Raw genomic sequence first — 19557 nt, 5'->3', positions numbered from 1 at the left:
GTCGACGTATTTCAGCTGGAAAGGAGAATTTTACGAGCAGTCCGAAGGGGCAGCCATGGGATCTCCACTATCGCCAGTTATAGCTAATTTCTACATGGAATTATTCGAAGAGGACGCTTTGAAGAAGAGCCAGTGGAAACCAAAACTATGGCTCCGATATGTGGATGACACGTTTGTGTATGGCAACATGGTCAAAAACGGCACCAAGAGTTCTTGGATCACTTGAACTCTCAACATCCTATGATTAAGTTCACCATGGAAACAGAAACTGCCAAAAAACTACCTTTCCTAGGTGTGTTGGTCACCAGGACGACAAATGGAGATATAGAACTTGGTGTATACCGAAAGAAGACCCATACCAACAGGTATTTACAGGCATGTTCACATCATCATCCCTAGCAGAAGAGGTCCGTGATCCGTACATTATTTCAGCGAGGCTATGTGAAGGAGAGAACTTGAAGGAGGAGCAACACTTTCTACGAGGCGTGCTGCAGAAGAATTGATATACTTCGAGGGACATCAACCAGGCCATCAAGCAGCGAAAACAGAAAGAGGACACGGTAAGTACAAAAACCACTTGGATTTATCTGTCTTCCCTATGTTTCAGGTGTAACGGAACGAATTGCTAGGCACCTCAAGAAGAACGACATCGTAGTGCGGTACGGCATGGTCAGCAAAATTCGGAACACACTCCCGATAGCCAAGGACAAACTAACTCCATTAAAAGGAGCGGGAGTCTATCGAATATCGTGTAGTTGTGGGAAGGTTTATGTTGGCCAAACTGGGCGCAATGTCGAGTGCCGCATCAAGGAGCATGAGAAGGATGTAAGGCTGAAGAAGATCCAGCAGTCGGCGGTTGCGGAACATTGCCATGCAGAGGGGCACCGAATAAACTTCGAACAAACAAAGGTGCTGGCTAGGGACAACAGATACTACCAAAGACTGACAAGAGAAGCCATAGAGATTCACCGACATAAAAATAACGTCAACAGAGAGGATGGCTGGGAGCTTAGCAGAACATGGAAGATGGTGGTGAACACGAAGACCTCTTCCCGCCTCACACCGGACGCGACGCAATTAGTTATTAATTAGTTTGTAATTAGCGTTAACTGATTATTAATTAGTTTTTCCGACTTATATATAGTTACCGATTTTTTGATCTCGTCACTTCGAACCAGTTTCTGAAGAAGGTTGCAACATGGCATCCGAAACGTCAAACCTTTTATTAAAAGACGCACGGCAAAACCCGAAAGTTTCTAGTTTTAGTTCTAATCTTAGTTTAATATATAGGGTGTTCCATTTAAAAAAATAAAGAAGTGCTAGAAATCTGAAAATATTTTAGTCGAAGAGAACGCAATTAATAATATTTAAATCTGAATTTTCAAATTTTTGTATTGGCCAGAACCCTGTAAAGTTCTAATGGACGGTCGTCGTGGATGAACTAATTTCTTGTATGGTCCCAGTGATCCCCAGGTAGATTAGCTTCATAATTTTGATTGATTGCACAAAATGCATAGAATCTCTGTCAAATGATTTTGTTTTATTTGTAACTGCAAAAACTCGAAGGAAATAAAACTTATTGTTAACATAAACTGTTCTTAGAACACCTGATGTAAAAAATGAACAATGAATAATAAAAACAAAATCGAAAACATTCAAACAAGTTGAAAATAAAATATAAACGTTTTATTCTACGTTTAAACGATCTCACAAACAAAAAGAAGCGGGTAAAATCGTGCTAAAGAAACTCTTCCACTTTAAAGAATAACCTCATCTTTCCTCTTTTTCTTTTCCAAAAACAAAAAAAAAAGAAGCGCTCGAAAAAAAGAACCCTTAAAGTGTTGGTATGGCCTCGGACATTAAAGTCTTAGCATTCGTTTTTAGCGGGATGCTGGTGGTTTCGTGAAGAGCACCGATTAAAAGGAAACTCTAAACGGGGAGAGAGTGAAAGAGAAGGGCGCCCCATTCACTAGAAGCGGCAGCAATCACGTCTGTTTGTATCCGAGTCGGCGGATCGCAATCAACGAGATCGACGTTCAACGATTTCGCCGATTGTTATTCAATTTGCCGTCAGCCAATTCCGGGGGAGTACACCCGGGGTGCAGATACAGTTACCTCCCCTCGAGGGGGCACTCGTTCGTCCGTTAAATTCACTTTGTTTTGGATCTCGTTAGTATTAAGTCGTATTAAGGGCGCACTAAATGCGCTTATAAAGAAGCCTTATATACATATATATTTATATATATTTTTAGAATTAAAAAAAAATCAATTTTGAATTAATGAATTAAAATAAAAAAATAATCAGTTTAATGTTGGATTGATTTTTTTTAATCGGCGAAATTCGTAGTAATAAATAAATTAGTGTTTGTAGTTTAATTGATAAATTAAACCACAACGTTATATCCAAAACGGCGCAATTAATTCGTTTTGTATGTAAATAAATCCTGTACCATAAATTTATAAATAATCAAATTAATAGACACATAACATAAACATTACACAAATTCGATTAATATTTTACCCCCCATCAAAAATAAAGTTGCAATAATAAATCTTTCCGACTTGTTTAACACCGAACACATAAATAATCGTTAAAAACTCACTTTTTAATTTATTTTTTTTGGTTTTTTTTACTTACGTGTTTCTCATTTTTTTCGGTTTGGATTGCCGAGAAGCAAGCAAAAGAAAACAAGAAAAATTGTATTGTTCACTCGCGTGTCACTGCGTCCGAACAAAAAGTATCAGAAACAAGGTAGATAACAATTCGTTCGCGTCGAGGGACACGCGTATGGGGTGCCGTTTTGTCGGTTTAGGAACGATGCTGATGCCGCGACTCCTGGTGGTAGTTGAAAACTGAGCAAGCGTTGTGCATTGCCTCGATTTGAAGGGCGCGCTATTTTGCCGAGAACCGACGACGCTCAACCGAAAATTTACGAAGAAAAACTATACATGTTACAAATTTAATGAATATTTAATAAGTTTTGAAACAATTTTAATAAAACTTTTAAATAATTTTTATTTAAAACCCGGCTCCTCCGCCAAAATTACTTTTTAAACTTCCCTTTCAAAATAAACATAAATTTTAAAGTAATAAATCCATATCTAATAAATGATTTGTGATGTCTATAGGCGTATAGAGTGGAGAGGATTTATTCGAACAAAACAGAGGCTTTTATTTTCCATATCATCAGCCGGACCACCATCATTTGTCATGAAAGCAGACATCCGCCGGCCTACTGCCGATGCTATCGAAATTATTTATGGCTCCGATATGATAATTTGATAGACGAGACCGATCCGGTCCACGTTTGCCAGCATATAATTTCTGTCCGCCGTTATTACACCGCACGAGAACCCCCACGAACTAAATTATACCCCTTTTTGTGTACTTAAGAACGTTTTAAAACAAATACATTATTCATACTTAAACAAATAATTTAATAGAAGTCGAAGCAAAATCATATTTCAATACATTACACAAACAATTAACTTAATACAACTTTAAAAAGTACCTCAAATTTAAAAAGCTTGAATTTTGGCGCTTTGATAAACTTTCAATTTTAAGTTAACGAGCGCCATCTCTAAATTGAATTTGTAAAAATAGTTAGTAAATTCTTCTATTTCAACAAAAATAATAAATAATCACTTTTATATTTACAAATTGTGTAATTGTCATTAATTAATTTATTAGTTATTAACGGAGAAATTTTTTAAAAATAATATTAAAAGTTATTTCAAACTACTTATATAGTTCAACCGTTTAATTTTAGATGGCGCGCATATACATGAAACCCAGACCTTGTTCCAAATAAATTGCTTTACAAGACTTTGTATTAATGATAATTTAGTATTCATCAAAACCATTTTGTGACTGTTCTTTGTGCTATCTAATTCATTTTTAAGTCGGAAATTAACTTTTCTTTCTAGTTGTTAAAAAATTGTTAAACATTTAAGTTGTCACATCACTTGTTAGGTTGGTTGCCTATACTGCAAAGATTTAACGTTTGATTTTCTACTTTTCATACCTTTTTACCATTTTATTAGTACCTATATTAACAAATTAATAAGTTTATTTAAATATTAGTACTTACTTAGTTTATTGTAAATATAATATTGTTAATAACCGAACAAAGAGTGACAGTTATGACTTCACATTCCATACGTGACCTTGAAAAATCAAAATAATTTTAAATGTTTTAATGGTCTAGATAATATAAAATAGATTTTAGCACTACTTTAAAGTTATATATATTATTATATAAAACACTATATATTGTATGTATATAAGATGAAGTAAAAATTCAAACAAATTTAAGTTATATTACTTATTAAAGTGGTTGCCTATATTGTGAAGATTTAGCGTTTGATTATTTACTTTTCATGCTTTTTTACAATTAAATTGATACTTATATTAACAAATTAATAAATTTATTTAAAAATTCCTAATAAACATAATATTGTTAATAACGGGATAAGGGTAAAGTAAAAATTCCAACAAATTTCGGCGTTCATATCATTTGTTAGATTGGTTGCCTGTATTGTGATGATTTAACGTTTGATTTTCTACTTTTCGTGCCTTTTTATCATTTTATTAATACCTATATCATTGACTATTTTATATCAGACTGCTAATCGCTACGTAAAAATTGGTAACGCATAAAGTGTTATTTTTGGATTTGTCCGCTATGGGGGCGCTGGTGGATTTTATAATAATAATGGATATGATTAAGAGATGGCAGCACTATTTTTGATTTATATTCCCCCTCTTATATTTTCTTGTACTAATAATAAAAATTGTTTAGTATTTCTTTTTTAATTAATAAATAAAATTTTATTGTATGAAAACATTATACGTTTTCCGTAAAAACCGGTTGTTTCTACCAGTTTATTTTCATTAAAAAATAATATTAATTTTTAGAGAAATTTTTTCAATACTTTGAACAATTTTAAGAGTTGTTCTATCTGGTTTTAAGTTATGTAGAGTTTATTTTAGTTTATTTGCTTTAAATATCTATAATTATTATTTAAAACTAGTTATTAAACCTAAAATTATTGGTCTTTAATTGTAAACAAGCTTTATCTTTTATTAATATTTTGAAATAATATAGTAATTAGACAAGGGGTTAAAAGGCATGGAAACAAAATATATTAAAAAGTAGAGCTTGAGCGGAGAGTAGAGAATTTCCATTAAAGTCATTCCTAAATAAAATATTGAAACATTTATTATAGTACTTGAGGTAGAGGTACTTCAGATAGAGATACTTGAGGTAGTGATAAAGGTACTTGAGGTAGGGGTACTTGGCTAGAGATACTTCAATGAAGTGGCGAACCAGTTCGCGTATCGTGTAGATCTAGCTTTATACAAGCATATGTTGTTTCTTCTAAGAAGAAAACCTTTCGGAAGAAGAACGCATCCCTGGAAGAGCTAGAGGTCGAGCTAGAGAGATAAAGATAAATAAATAAACAAACAAAGATAAAATTATTCTTAATTTTTAAAATGTTATTTTCTTTGAAAAAAGTTAATGTCTTTCGCATTTTTGTCTCCCATGGTAACAATACGATTTTCTATTTTAATTTTATGTTTCAGATTTTTAATGATGCGAAGAATTAATTTAGTATGGAAAGATTTTATGTTGACGTTCTTATTCCCACTCGTTTTCCCTCACACTTTCACCTTTATCATCTGGCGAACGTTCCTTATGACCTTCAGTCCAATTTCATCCCTCATCATGTTGACTCAAGTTATTTAATTTTAAAGGAAATTTTAACGTGTTAATTGTAAGTTTAAAAATTTTCTTTCTTTTTTGATTTCTTATATTTAGTTATTATGGTTCTTTCTCTACAGGTTTGGTAATTTGTTTTGTCGTTAATTTTTAACATTTATTTTTAAACACTTTGAAAAACGAGATTTACGATGAATAGAAAAACGCCATTTTAATTTTTTTGGATTTTTCAATTTACTCTTCAAGTTTTTTTACATTTGAATTTTTCGTAAACGGAATCTTTTTGAAGAAATACTCTGAAACAATCACTCTCGATGCTCCTACACCAACGGTAATTATATATATTTTTTATCTGTGTTTTTGTTATATCTGAATGTTCCTTAGTCCTGCCTGAAGAAGAACTGAAGAAGAATTTTTGTTAGCAGTAAAAAACCATACAACCTACCTGGAAAAAAACTACCAAATCGATAATAGAGGCATCTCCAATAGGCCCCGAGATCAAGAAAACCTTAATCCCTCGGGAAAAATCAAGCAGGTGCCCCAAACTCTATGGTCTGCCCAAAATCCCCTCCCTCAGGAAGGCTGCTCCGGATCGGGGACGGTGTAGGACCGTTTTCCCAGTGGCTGACATCATCTCTCTTGTTGAAGGTACCGTTCTTCTCTATTTCGATGGACTCGCGGATGAGTCTGGTGCTCCAATGTGGAACATTGGCTATTTCCATATCTGAAGCTGCTAGTTTTCCATATATACATATACATAGAATAATCATGCAAAATAATTTGATATTAAAATAGTATTATTTAAGTGTATGCCTAACCTATCCTTTGGTACGGACTCCCTCTGCTGATAGAATGAGAGTCATTCACCTTGCGCATACTACATATCAATCCTATTATTCCACGTGGAAAATAACCATGATCCTCTGATCTCAATGAGAGTTAGTACTTTCATGGAGGCATTGTCGTTAGCGAGGCTTACAAACCCTCCAGCATGCCTATGAAGTGGGTATAGTTGCATCATGGTTATTTTCCACGTGGAATAATAGGATTGATATGCTGTATGCCCAAGCCGAATGACTCTTATTCTGTCAGCGGAAGGAGTCGATATCAAAGGATAGGTTCGGCAAACACTTAAATAATACTATTTTAATATTAAGTTATTTTGCACTAATTTTCTATTTATATGTACAGTTCTGTTCAGATATAATGCGAAAAGAGCCGCTCGTAGAGACATAAAATTGTACTAGAAACGACCTACGTTCACGAGGCATGCAATCCAAGTTTTACCTGCTCTGTAGTGAAAGTTGTAAAAGTTCCGAACAGGCAAGCGGGGTGATGTGATTTATGGTCAAGATGACTGAATCACAAAGAAAAATTAAGAAAATAAATAAGTATAAACAATCCATTTACTTTACACAACTTTGGTAATATAGTGGAACGATAAGTCGAACCTCATAAAGAATAAAAATTATATATTGATAGTAAGTTATATATAAACTATATATTGAAATATATCGATAACCATTTTAAAATAATAAAATCAAAAATCAATATAATAAAATATAATGCTCCTATAGTATAACAAAAAATATAATATATTATTATACATATAAAATATAATAAATATTATAATAATTTAATTGGGGAGAATTTTATAAGGTCCATTATACCATCAAATATTATCAGTATTTTGTATAATACCCATTGTTCTCCATGCAACATTGCAATCTGCTAGACATCGAATTTACTGCTCTTTCGCATGCATCCTTGTATGTCATTTGAAGGAGAGTTTCATAAAGCTTTATTTATAAGTTTTGTATTATATTCATTATATTACTGAGATTTTTATCTGACGTTGTGTTTATAGAAATACTCTAAAATCATTTCTTAGAGGATCATATAAAAAATCGTGTATTTGTTGTTCTCAAAAATATCAAAAAAGATTTAAAATAAAATAAAATTAACGCATTTAAAAAAAGGGTGATCCATTCTTCCGCCCACATCAAACTGGGACGGTTTTACCTGGGTTAAGGAAGAGGGTAACTTCTTCCAGTACCAGCGTCATGTCGGAGCTAACAGCGGACGATTCGCATTAAATCTGAACAGAGCTGTACATATGGTACACTGGCTCAAGATATAGAATTATTCAATATATTTTCCACGAGGAATTATAATAAAAATTGCATATATACGTATAACTAAAATATTCGTGCAAAATAATTTGATATTAAAATACTATTATTTAAGTGTTTGCCTAACCTACCATTTAAATGACTCCACGTATCTATCGACTGGAAGTCTGGCCCCTAGTTAGAAAAAAAATAATTTTGATTAAATTCGCTATAAAAAAAGAACGGTTTGACCGATTTCAATGTTCTACAGGGTGTTTCGGTGACTCGGGGAACAAAGTTAACCACATATACTACAGTGAAAATGACGACGATTCATGTAAAAAAAAATTAGTAAAAGTCTTCAAATTTCAAAGATACAGGCCATCAAAGTTAAGAAATTTTAACACATTTTTAAATTTATTGTTTTTGGATTCTTTTATTAAACCAACTAAAATAAATGTTGTTAAAGATTTAGCTAAATCTACACTTGGACATGTTGCATACATAATAGTTATGACTGTTCAGTTCGATTTTCACTTGTCATTGCCAATTCAGATTATTTATTTATTTATTTTTTTTAGTGTTATTGAATTCGGAGCCTAACATTTTTGCATTTAAAACGAAAACGGTGGTTTTTATCAATATTCTCTAAGAGTGATAAAAGTTTCTAAACTAAATTTACTATTAGAAACTGCAAAAATAAATGTAGGGTTATGATAGAATAAAAAAGTTCTGAGCAAACAATCTTTAGGAACACCTGTATAGCATTGTTCCCGCCTACCAATGCAACTCAAAAATTGCCTAACGATTTTACGTGGTATTAGTTCACACTGTACCAAATTTCAACACTTTACCATAAATAGTGTTTAAGATATTTAGAAAAATGTGTTAAAATTTCCTTACTTTGATGGCCTGTATCTTTGCAATTTGAGGACTTTTACTAATTTTTTTTTACATGAATTGTCATCATTTTCACTCTAGTACATGTGGTTACATTTGTTCCCCGAGTCACCGAAACACCCTGTATATCTCAAACGAAAGCTTGCGTCTGGCTGAATAATTATGTGTAAAGCATATTGAACACTTCCATATCTGAATCTGCTAGTTTTCCATATGTATATGTAAATAGAATAATCATGCAAAATAATTTGATATTAAAATAGTATTATTTAAGTGTTTGCCTAACCTATCCTTTGATATGGACTCCCCCGCTGATAGAATGAGACTCATTCAGCTTGCGCATACTACATATCAATCCTATTATTCCACGTGGAAAATAACCATAATGCTCTGATCTCAATGAGAGTAAGTACTTTCATGGAGGCATTGTCGTTAGCGAGGCTTACAAACCCTCCAGCATGCCTATGAAGTGGGTATAGTTGCATCATGGTTATTTTCCACGTGGAATAATAGGATTGATATGCTGTATGCCCAAGCTGAATGACTCTCATTCTGTCAGCGGAAGGAGTCGATATCAAAGGATGGGTTCGGCAAACACTTAAATAATACTATTTTAATATTAAGTTATTTTGCACGAATTTTCTATTTATATGTACATATGGTACACTGGCTCAAGATATAGAATTATTCAATATATTTTCCACGAGGAATTATAATAAAAATTGCATATATATATATATATATTATATAGATATTAAAATACTATTATTTAAGTGTTTGCCTAACCTACTATTTAAATGACTCCACATATCTATCGACTGGAAGTCTGGCCCCTAGTTAGAACAAAAATAATTTTGATTAAATTCGGTATAACTAAAGAACGGTTTGACCGATTTTAATGTTCTATATCTCAAACGAAAGCTTGCGCCTGGCTGAATAATTATGTGTAAAGTATATTGAACACTTCCATATCTGAATCTGCTAGTTTTCCATATGTATATGTAAATAAAATAATCATGCAAAATAATTTGATATTAAAATAGTATTATTTAAGTGTATGCCTAACCTATCCTTTGGTACAGACTCCCTCTGCTGATAGAATGAGACTCATTCAGCTTGCGCATACTACATATCAATCCTATTATTCCACGTGGAAAATAACCATGATCTCTGATCTCAATGAGAGGAAGTACTTTCATGGAGGCATTGTCGTTAGCGAGGCTTACAAACCCTCCAGCATGCCTATGAAGTGGGTATATCTGCATCATGATTATTTTCCACGTGGAATAATAGGATTGATATGCTGTATGCCCAAGCCGAATGACTCTCATTCTGTCAGCGGAAGGAGTCGATATCAAAGGATAGGTTCGGCAAACACTTAAATAATACTATTTTAATATTAAATAATTTTGCACGAATGTTCTATTCATATGTACATATGCTACACTAGCGCAAGATATGGAAGTATTCAATATATTTTCCACAAGGAATAATATTTTTAATATTTTAATAATAATATTTTATTTCTCCATTTTACAAAAAAGCATAGAGTGCGTCAATTTAACAATAATTACATTGTGATATAATACAAATTGAATTCAAACATTAAATTGGAAAAACATGTCAATGTTTAACCATTTGTTCAACCATTGACATATTTTTTTTAGTACCTAAATTAGTTTATGTAAGTAGTCGTTATTAGAGTATATGCGATAAGATAATTTATAATAATTAGTATTGTAGCGTCTATGTTCGAATATATGCATTAAATATTGTATTTTTTCTTTAATTTATTTAAATAGATTATATTTATTTATTTCTTTCATAATTTGTTTCAATAGTTGATCCCACGGTTAGGCACGGAGGCCCTAGCGTTTGCTTTACATAACTTTTATTTTATTTAATTTTTTTTTCTTTAATAGATGCGTGCGCCAATTCACGCCATCAAATCACTAAACAAGATACACTAACAGACATTTCCACATTTAAAGATTGTTATTATTTCCTTCAGTAAAATGTTTATTAGTCCTACTTCATTTTGGTGCGTTTTTAAGATTCTTTCTTAGGAGAATTTTAAATAGTAACGATTGTTAGCTATCGATCCTTAAACATTAAACCCTTGAGCAAAGTGAAAGCATTTTATTCCTCGGATAATGAGAGAGATGAAGAAAACTTTTTCAGATCGTCTCTTTTCTTATTATGACTCTATCTCACTTATCTACATTTATTCTCTTTTTGAGAATAAACAGTGCGTGATGCAACCCAACATATACAGTTGCCGATTTTATACATATAGTTAGCAATCTGGAGTAGTATAATCAATGATGAAACTGCTTTAATTGTTAAAAACATAAATTGAAAATCAAAAATTGTCTTCCAATCTCTCTTTGCCCACTTTAGCTTTATCGGATATAGATCATCAGACTCCTAAACTTTACATCCTTTTGTTTTGATATTAAATCATTGACTTACTTGCTTTGGGGTTAAGCTATTTTGTGGTTGTATTGACCTGTTTTTAGCCTTGCTTTAAAGTTGGATTACTTTGCGAGTTACTTTTAACTTGAGAATCATTGAGGTTCATTCAGCTTACTTTGTAATCTTAGTTATATAAATTTGCTTTAGAGTTGAGTTACTTGGTGGTTGTTATTCTGTACTCGAGTCGCTTTAGGGATTCATTAACTTGTTTGGGATTAAATTTCTATGTAGTTATGCCCCAATCTGGCCACATATCTACTTTAATAACGATTAGTTCAAGCTGAGTTGTTTGGGGGTTGGGTTAAGTTGACTCATTTCTTTATTTTAGCAACAAAGCGCCGAAAAAATGTAGTGCTATATTTTCAAAAGACTTCTAAAGGAATTAATAGTACATATTTCGCTTAGAAATGAAGATTACTCTAATTTCTTCATCTTAAAAACCTTATTATATGTTTTCTTAGAGATTTTGCAAATTTTATCCTACAGTATAATTCATAAATATTTATTAAATGTTATAATTATATCTTTTTAACTGCATTGTCTAAAATTATAATATAACATTGAAATTCGTTAATTCACAATTGATAATACCTGCTAAGTACTAAATAAAAATTCTCCGATTGCTTCCTTATCATCGTATAATCAGGAATCGTTTATCTTAACGACTTCGTCGTTATTTTCCTCAGCTTTATCTATAATAGTGAACATTAACCTATCTTTGATGCTCCTTTATTAGATCTTCGAAAGTTGTGCGGGTGAAAATAATAATTTTATTATGTTAACATAACCTCACATAACCTAAAATAAAATTAAATTGATAATATTAACTTTTATTACGCGATAGATTTAAATTTAACAACAAAAATGTTTAAATTTTTGATTCTTTTGTGTATAATTAAAGTTTCTTTAAGCGAATATCCCATTGTGATTGGAACTTGGGGATTTTCTTTAGAGCCATGTCAAATAGGTTAGTTTAATTTAAAAAAAAATATTTTTTATTTATATCTTTTAATTTCAGCTTGGGATTTATTAAATAAAGGCTACGATGGTATCGAAGCTTTAGAAGCCGGTTGTTCATATTGCGAACGTGAACAATGCGACTCTACCGTTGGATTCGGTGGGAGTCCTGATGAGAACGGTGAAACCACTTTAGATGCGTTAATTTTTGATGGGTAACTTGGTGAAATAATCACTTATAAGGCTGCGATTGTATTAATTTTAGGCGTACAATGAACGTTGGAGCTGTCGCGGGGCTTAGACGCATAAAAAACGTCGTTTCCGTAGCTAAACATGTCTTAAAACACACCAAACACTCAATGTTAGTTGGCGACCAAGCTACGGAATTTGCAAAAGCCATGGGGTTTAAAGAAGAAAGTTTATCTACTAATACTTCGATTGGAGTGTGGGATGATTGGAAAAATGGGAATTGCCAACCAAATTATTGGATTGTAATAATTTAGCTAAAATTGATTAGATTTAAATTAATTTAATTCTTTTTAAAAGAATGTTGAGCCAAATCCATCAAGTTCTTGTGGGCCATATAATCCCATTAATGAAAATAATGTTAATTATGAAAGTCACATAGGAAACTCTGAAATTGATGTGCGGTTAACTCATGATACAATTGGGATGGTTCTTGTTGACCATAATGGTGATATAATTGCAGGAACTTCTACAAATGGGTTAAGACATAAAATAGCAGGGTAAAATAATTCATTAATATAAACAAAAACAAATTTTGTGTGGTTTTAGGAGAGTTGGGGATTCGCCAATTCCTGGCGCTGGGGCTTACGCTGATAGCGAAGTGGGTGGGGCTGCTGCAACTGGAGATGGGGACACGATGATTCGATTTTTACCAAGGTATATTAAATAATAAATTATTTTTATGTTAATAAAATTTTTTTTGGTAGTCTTTTGGCAGTTGAAGCGATGAGACGTGGAGCAACCCCGGAAGATGCTTCAAATCAAGCTATATTAAGAATGACTAAGCATTACCCCAGTTTTTCGGGTGCAGTAATAGCGGTGAATAAAAACGGAGAATTTGGGGCTTCTTGTAATGGGATGGATGAGTTTCCTTTTGCGGTTATGAGCGAATCTTTGAAAAAACCACAAATATTTAAAGTTGCTTGTGTTAATAACTTAAATAAATTGTTATATTAAACTCCGTTTAATATTAAAATATACTTTTATTAAATAAACAACATTCATTACTTCTTACATGTCATTTTTCTCTGACCTAACCTCTCCTTCCTACCAACCTAAACTTTTAAAACTAATGTGACTAACTTAACATCAAAGGTATTTTTAATTTTTGTTATGAAAAAAATACATTTACAATTAAATATTTAATTAAACTATAAAATTAGAAAGATAATTATTTAAAATAAAAAATAAACAAGAATTGTTTAATTTATAAGATAATTTTTATATTAAATTCTTTTAATAAAGTTTTGACACGTCAAATATAAACCTAACCTAACTTAACATATTTTTTATTTTATTTAATCAACTTTATTATTTGATCAACTTCATCAAAACATTACAAAAATAGTTATTATATGTATAAAATATAATTAATCGAGTTATTTAAACATAATCATTAATTTTACATAACCTCAATTTTGACGTTTATGTGTCACAATTATGAAAATGTGGTTAACAATCATTTTATTAACTCTTTGTAATTATTGTAATGGATTAAATAGCTACACCAAAGAAGATATTATAAAGTTTAGGTAAATTAAAGTCTTGTTTAAACCCTGTTTAATTATCTTCCTTTATTTTAGAGAAGAAGTAAGAGGTATGTTTTACCACGCTTACGATAGTTATTTAAAATATGCTTATCCATACGATGAATTAAGACCTTTATCGTGTGATGGAATAGATACGTACGGCAGTTACTCTTTAACGTTAATAGACGCATTAGATACTTTAGCAATTATGGGTAATTATACGGAATTTCAACGTGTTGCTGAAATCTTAACAGCTAAAGAAAACTTTGATTCAAACATAAACGTCTCGGTTTTTGAGACAAATATACGTATAATTGGAGGATTACTCAGCGCCCATTTATTATCACATAAGTATGATCAACGGTTTTAAATTAAATACTTTCTAAAATCGTTTTAAATAGAGCAGGTGCTAAACTTGAACCTGGATGGCCTTGTAATGGTCCCCTTTTGCGATTAGCCGAAGATGTTGCAAAAAGGCTTATTGTAGCGTTTGATACACCAACAGGAATGCCTTACGGTACAATTAATTTGAGAAGTGGAATTCCACCCGGGGAAACAACGGTTACTTGTACTGCTGGAATTGGGACGTTTATTTTGGAATTTGGTACTTTGAGTCGATTAACGGGAGATCCGCTTTACGAAGAAGTAAAATTAATGATTTATATTAGATATTGTTTTAATAACTAAGATTTAGGTCGCAACAAACGCTTTAAACGCTTTATATCATCATCAATCGCAATTAGGTTTGTTTGGAAATCATATTGATGTGGCAACTGGTCGCTGGACGGCTCAAGATTCTGGGATAGGTTCTGGGGTGGATTCATATTTTGAATATTTAGTTAAAGGATCGATTTTGTTGCAAAAACCCGAATTATTAGAGATGTTTTATGAAGCACGAAAAGGAATCGATAAATATTTAAAACGGGATGATTGGTATTTGTGGGTGTCGATGACAAAGGGGCAGGTTACTATACCCGTTTTTCAATCTTTGGAGGCTTATTGGCCCGGGGTGCTTAGTTTAATAGGGGAGACGTCCTCTGCGATGAGAACTTTGCATAATTATCATCAAGTTTGGCAACAATATGGGTTCACACCTGAATTTTATAACATTTTGCAAATGGAAGCGGGCGCTAATCGGGAAAATTACCCATTAAGGCCTGAATTAATTGAATCTGTTATGTATCTTTATAGAGCAACAGGAGATCCTTATCTTCTTGAGGTTGGGGTTGATATTTTGAGAAGTATTCAGTATAGTGCTAAAACTCCTTGTGGATATGCGACGGTAAGAAAATTTTTATTGATGTTAATATATTTAAATACAGTATAGTCCGGATATAACGAACCCTCAATGAATCTCAAAATCGGTTCGTTATAGGCAATAATTTAAAAAATCATTAATTAAATTTATTTAAATTAAATTGACAATAATCGTTATTAAATTGAATAAAATTAAACAATTTGGGAGGAAATTAAAAGAAATAAAGGTAACAAGTTATTTAAAAAACTTGGTAATTTTGGTTTGAATTTGAGGATTTGTTGCAAACCATCCTTTCAATATACACATTAACAAAATTATTTAATAAATTCCATAAATTTATTTTTTAAATACGTTTTTGAATGAAGTTTAAACGTCAATGTGACACATATTCAATGATACCAACTATAACCAACTTCACAACAATTTGTCAAAATTAAATGTCTTAATGTTTTTTTTACGAAAATTAATTAATTTATGCTTAAATTAGTAGAACAAAAATTTGTTTAGGTTTTTTAATGTCAAACCTTTAGAAAGTCCTAAAAAATTAAATAAAATTGAGGTTTTTTGAAATTTTGACGTTTCAAATAATTATTATCGGAAGGTTATTAGCCTGTCAAATTGTTTACCCGTGAATAATGATTATTCACCGCTATTATTCACTCCACGAAAAATTTAGTTCTAATCTAGTTCTAGGTATGGTGTTAGTTCTAGTTTTGCACTAGCACTATCACTAGACCTAGAAGCATTCGGGTTTAGCATTTTTTTTCTATAATACCTGTCAAATTGTTGTAAAGTTGGCAAAATTAACAGGGAGTTTTGTTTTATCATGTTTTGAAATAGATATGTCACACTGACGTTTGAGCTTTTGTTATTCCTTGGTTATTCCAAAAGAAAAGGTGCATCAAAAATGTTGTAGGGTGTTTGTTTGCCATTTACTACTTTTTAGCACGTTTTTACAATAAATATGTACTTCGTTAAAATTGTATTTATCTACAAATTTATTAGTATTTTAACCTCAACTATTTAGTTACTGAAAATGTTACTAAAAATCAGGAAAATAACGTAAATTTTATAAGGGTCCAAGATAATACCAACAGAAACCCTAAAAAATTTACATTGACAAGTATTATAGAAAAAAAACGAAGTATAGTGCAAAACTAGAACTAACACTAGACCTAGAACTAGAAACATTCGGGTTTAGCTATGCATCGCTTAAGACAGCTTAACCTCAATGTTGCTAGTTGTAGGTCTTGTGTTAGTTCTAGTGACAGTGCTAGTGCAAAACTAGAACTAACACTAGACCTAGAACTAGAAACATTCGGGTTTAGCTATGCATCTCTGAAGACAGCTAAACCTCAATGTTGCTAGTTGTAGGTCTTGTGTTAGTTCTAGTGACAGTGCTAGTGCAAAAGTAGAACTAACACTAGACCTAGAACTAGAAATATTCGGGTTAGCTATGCATCTCTTTAGTCAGCTAAACCTCAATGTTGCTAGTTGTAGGTCTTGTGTTAGTTCTAGCGACAGTGCTAGTGCAAAACTAGAACTAACACTAGACCTAGAACTAGAAACATTCGGATTTAGCAGCACGTCTCTCAAGACGGCTAAACCTGAATGTTTCTAGTTCTAGATCTTGTGTTAGGTCTAGTGATACTATTAGTGCAAAACTAGAACTAACACTAGACCTAGAATTAGAAACTTTTGGGATTAGCCATGCGTCTTCAGACGATGTAATGCACTATCTTGATGTATGCGTTGAGTTGGATTGGATATAAGAGATGTTGGATGATAATGAGGTTGATAAGGATATTGTTTAATCGAAAATTATTGATTAATTGCAAGTTCATGTGATTTTAAGTTTGGAATTTGATGTAAGCTGAAGTGGATGTACAGTTAATTAATTATCGTACCCGATAAAGTATGCAACCAATATCACAGATTGGTATTGCAACGCGACGAAAGTTCCTAAAAACGATGGCGACAATTCATTAACTTTAAAAGCCGTTTAAAATATATTTAGATATATTTTAATAATTAAAAAAATATTTTGAATACAAAAAAGGTCTAACTTTCTGTCCTTTTATTTAAAATAATTTTTAGTGTACCCATAGATTGAAATTAATGTTGAAAGTAACTACTAGACACAACGATAGTTGAAGTAAAAGACGGTTAAAGAACAAAGAAAATACGGAAACTCACAAAGCGTATGACAATCGCAACAATAACGTTCGATCAGCTGTCAACATATTGAGATATGCAGCCAATATCACACAAGTCACGTGGATTACGATAATTAATTAACACACTGTACTTAATGCTAAGGTTGAGTTAGATTGGATGGGTATGAATTTGCGGTTAACTTAGTTTGAGGGGAAGTTGAGTTGTGTTAGGGTTATTGGAGATGCGATTGGGTTGGATAAGGTTGAGGTCAAACTAGATGAAGATAAGATTTATTTTGAGTTGGACAGAGATGAACTTAAAATTGTGTTCGATTGATATATTTGTTTGAATTGACTTGAATTGAGACTATGTTTTATTTGTGATACGTTCGGTTTGTTGAAGACGACCTTGGAATTAAGTTGGATAAAGATTGAGATGGATTGACTTAAGATGAAATAGAGTTGGATGGAGATGAGGTTTGAGTTGGGTTAGTTAGATTTGATGTTGGGTTGTCTTGGAGTTAGCCAAGATTGCGATTGGATTTGATTAGGTTGAGGTCGAGGTAGATGAAAATAAGCTTTATTGAAGTTGGACAGAGATTTGACTTGAATGGAGACGAGGTTTTGTTTGTGTTAAGCTGAGTAGAGTAGGGTACGATGAAGATTTGGTTAACTGTATGTAAATTGGACCTACATTTATATTCAGATTTGTGGTGAGGCAGAAAATTATTATTGATGATAAGCTTGGAATTTAGTTGAATGGATTAAGATTAGATAGAGTTGAGGGATGGGTTGGGTTGTGTATTGCAGAAATGTTATTTAGGATTGGAGATAAGCATGTTGTTTAGTTGTGTGGCAAAAGGAGTTGAACATTATTGACTGATTAATTGAATAAAAATTTGGTTTGAATTTGGATTTAGGTTTGATGGTGTTTGGAACCTTCAGGGTATCCAATTGTCGACGATTTTTGGATCTACTGCTGCTGATTTCTCAACTATTATACCGCTACAAACGTTATGACGTGCTTTCCATCGTTCTGTCCAGCTTTGAGTACATTCCAAGTCATCTTGTAACTTTTGACCGAATTCCGTTGCTTTTAAGTTTAAAATTTTAAAAGCTTTATCTACATCGTGATTACATTTTCAGATTTTTTTTAACACTTACGTTCGAGTATTTTCTGTGATTCCCCGATAGATAAGAAAAATATTATGGCGCCATCTTTCAAAAAATAGCAGAATCAAATTGTATATAAGTTCAACGTATATAAATTCACTCGATCAGGTAATTTGTTAAAACCGGAACCACTTCAATAATAATTAGTTCGTTATAGTCAAATTTATTTAGATTGTGTTAAATAAAGATTTTTTCGGGACTATTACGTTCGTTCGTTCGTTATAACCGGAAGTTCGTTATAACCGGCTTACGCTGTATATTTAAATAATTTTTTTTTAGATTAAAGATGTTAGAGATCATCGGAAAGAAGATAGAATGGAATCTTTCTTTTTAGCGGAAACAACTAAGTACTTATATCTCCTTTTTGACCCAGATAATTTCATTCATAATCAAGGCCAATCCGGGACAATTATCGATACACCAAACGGTGAATGTGTGATTTACGCCGGGGGTTATATCTTTAACACGGAAGCTCATCCGATTGATCCGAGCGCTTTGCATTGTTGTTATGATATCCCCAAATTGAAACTTTATGATTTCTCCGAGTTAAAATCAAAGAGAAATGTGTTCCGTGGTGAATCAATCTCGGATGTTAAAAGACGATCAACAAAATTTCCTGAAAATGTTGATAAAAAAGAAAATAATCGAGATGAAGATGATTTAAAAAATACTGGAGTAGGGAGTTATGAAATTGTTACTTTAAAAACTGAGGATAATAATAGTGTTTTAATTGAAAAAGAAAATGTCTCGAAAACTTTACAGGAAAAAAAATCAAAAAAACTTGGTCCTTTATTCAAAGAAAAATTTGATCCGCAAAAGATGTTGGAGAGATTTCGTCAAGATAATAAATTTCCAATTAACTCCACTTGGAGTGAAAGATATGAAATATTAAGTTGTAACGCTCAACCGTTTATCCAAAAAATGTCTTTGTATGGTGAATTTTTTAATAAATAATTTTTGACATATTTGTCATAAAAATTTAATTTATTCCAACTCAAAATTCCAGTGAAAATAAAAACGTTTTAATCG

At 32.0% G+C, this 19557-nt stretch overlaps 3 protein-coding genes and 2 long non-coding RNA genes across 5 annotated transcripts in view; 3 read left to right on the top strand and 2 right to left on the bottom strand.

The window, feature by feature from the left end:
* Window positions 1-2826, bottom strand: part of LOC111423558 (peroxidasin homolog) — an 84082-nt gene extending 81256 nt beyond the window's left edge. Inside the window, exon 1 of the mRNA XM_071200067.1 lies at window positions 2639-2826. The gene's annotated coding sequence lies outside the window, so the exon portion shown is untranslated. The remainder of the gene's footprint in view (window positions 1-2638) is intronic.
* A 2712-nt stretch (window positions 2827-5538) lies between these two features.
* LOC139431806 (uncharacterized) lies at window positions 5539-6185 on the top strand. Its single transcript, XR_011641851.1, has 3 exons — window positions 5539-5778; window positions 5846-6054; window positions 6108-6185. It is a non-coding gene; the product is annotated as an uncharacterized lncRNA (long non-coding RNA).
* Window positions 6186-11551: 5366 nt separating this feature from the next.
* On the bottom strand, window positions 11552-11884 carry LOC111423562 (uncharacterized). The gene is made up of 2 exons (XR_002707505.2): window positions 11801-11884; window positions 11552-11750 (listed from the first exon to the last, which is right to left on the bottom strand). It is a non-coding gene; the product is annotated as an uncharacterized lncRNA (long non-coding RNA).
* LOC111423561 (N(4)-(Beta-N-acetylglucosaminyl)-L-asparaginase-like) lies at window positions 11870-13426 on the top strand. The gene is made up of 6 exons (XM_023056816.2): window positions 11870-12176; window positions 12228-12381; window positions 12432-12657; window positions 12713-12912; window positions 12962-13069; window positions 13120-13426. The coding sequence occupies exons 1-6, from the start codon at window positions 12074-12076 to the stop codon at window positions 13367-13369; spliced, it is 1041 nt and encodes a 346-aa protein (XP_022912584.2). The 5' UTR covers window positions 11870-12073; the 3' UTR covers window positions 13370-13426.
* A 224-nt stretch (window positions 13427-13650) lies between these two features.
* On the top strand, window positions 13651-19493 carry LOC111423559 (ER degradation-enhancing alpha-mannosidase-like protein 2). The gene is made up of 5 exons (XM_023056814.2): window positions 13651-13944; window positions 13996-14292; window positions 14343-14586; window positions 14636-15223; window positions 18808-19493. The coding sequence occupies exons 1-5, from the start codon at window positions 13853-13855 to the stop codon at window positions 19480-19482; spliced, it is 1896 nt and encodes a 631-aa protein (XP_022912582.2). The 5' UTR covers window positions 13651-13852; the 3' UTR covers window positions 19483-19493.
* The last annotated feature ends 64 nt before the right edge of the window (window positions 19494-19557 follow it).

The sequence above is a fragment of the Onthophagus taurus genome, chromosome 11 (genome assembly GCF_036711975.1).
Source record: "Onthophagus taurus isolate NC chromosome 11, IU_Otau_3.0, whole genome shotgun sequence".
Taxonomy (NCBI): Eukaryota; Metazoa; Arthropoda; class Insecta; order Coleoptera; family Scarabaeidae; genus Onthophagus; species Onthophagus taurus.
Note: the sequence above shows the minus strand (reverse complement) of the source record. Positions and strands in the feature narration are given on the sequence as shown.

What these genes read in the sequence shown, in the direction of transcription:
- LOC111423561 (XM_023056816.2), top strand. Translation starts at nt 12,074, where the DNA reads ATGTTTAAATTTTTGATTCTTTTGTGTATAATTAAAGTTTCTTTAAGC. An exon ending in TTTAGAGCCATGTCAAATAG is followed by an intron (nt 12,177 to 12,227) that starts GTTAGTTTAATT and finishes TTTTAATTTCAG; the next exon opens with CTTGGGATTTATTAAATAAA. An exon ending in GCCAACCAAATTATTGGATT is followed by an intron (nt 12,658 to 12,712) that starts GTAATAATTTAG and finishes TCTTTTTAAAAG; the next exon opens with AATGTTGAGCCAAATCCATC.
- LOC111423559 (XM_023056814.2), top strand. Translation starts at nt 13,853, where the DNA reads ATGAAAATGTGGTTAACAATCATTTTATTAACTCTTTGTAATTATTGT. An exon ending in GCCCATTTATTATCACATAA is followed by an intron (nt 14,293 to 14,342) that starts GTATGATCAACG and finishes CGTTTTAAATAG; the next exon opens with AGCAGGTGCTAAACTTGAAC. An exon ending in GAGATCCGCTTTACGAAGAA is followed by an intron (nt 14,587 to 14,635) that starts GTAAAATTAATG and finishes ACTAAGATTTAG; the next exon opens with GTCGCAACAAACGCTTTAAA.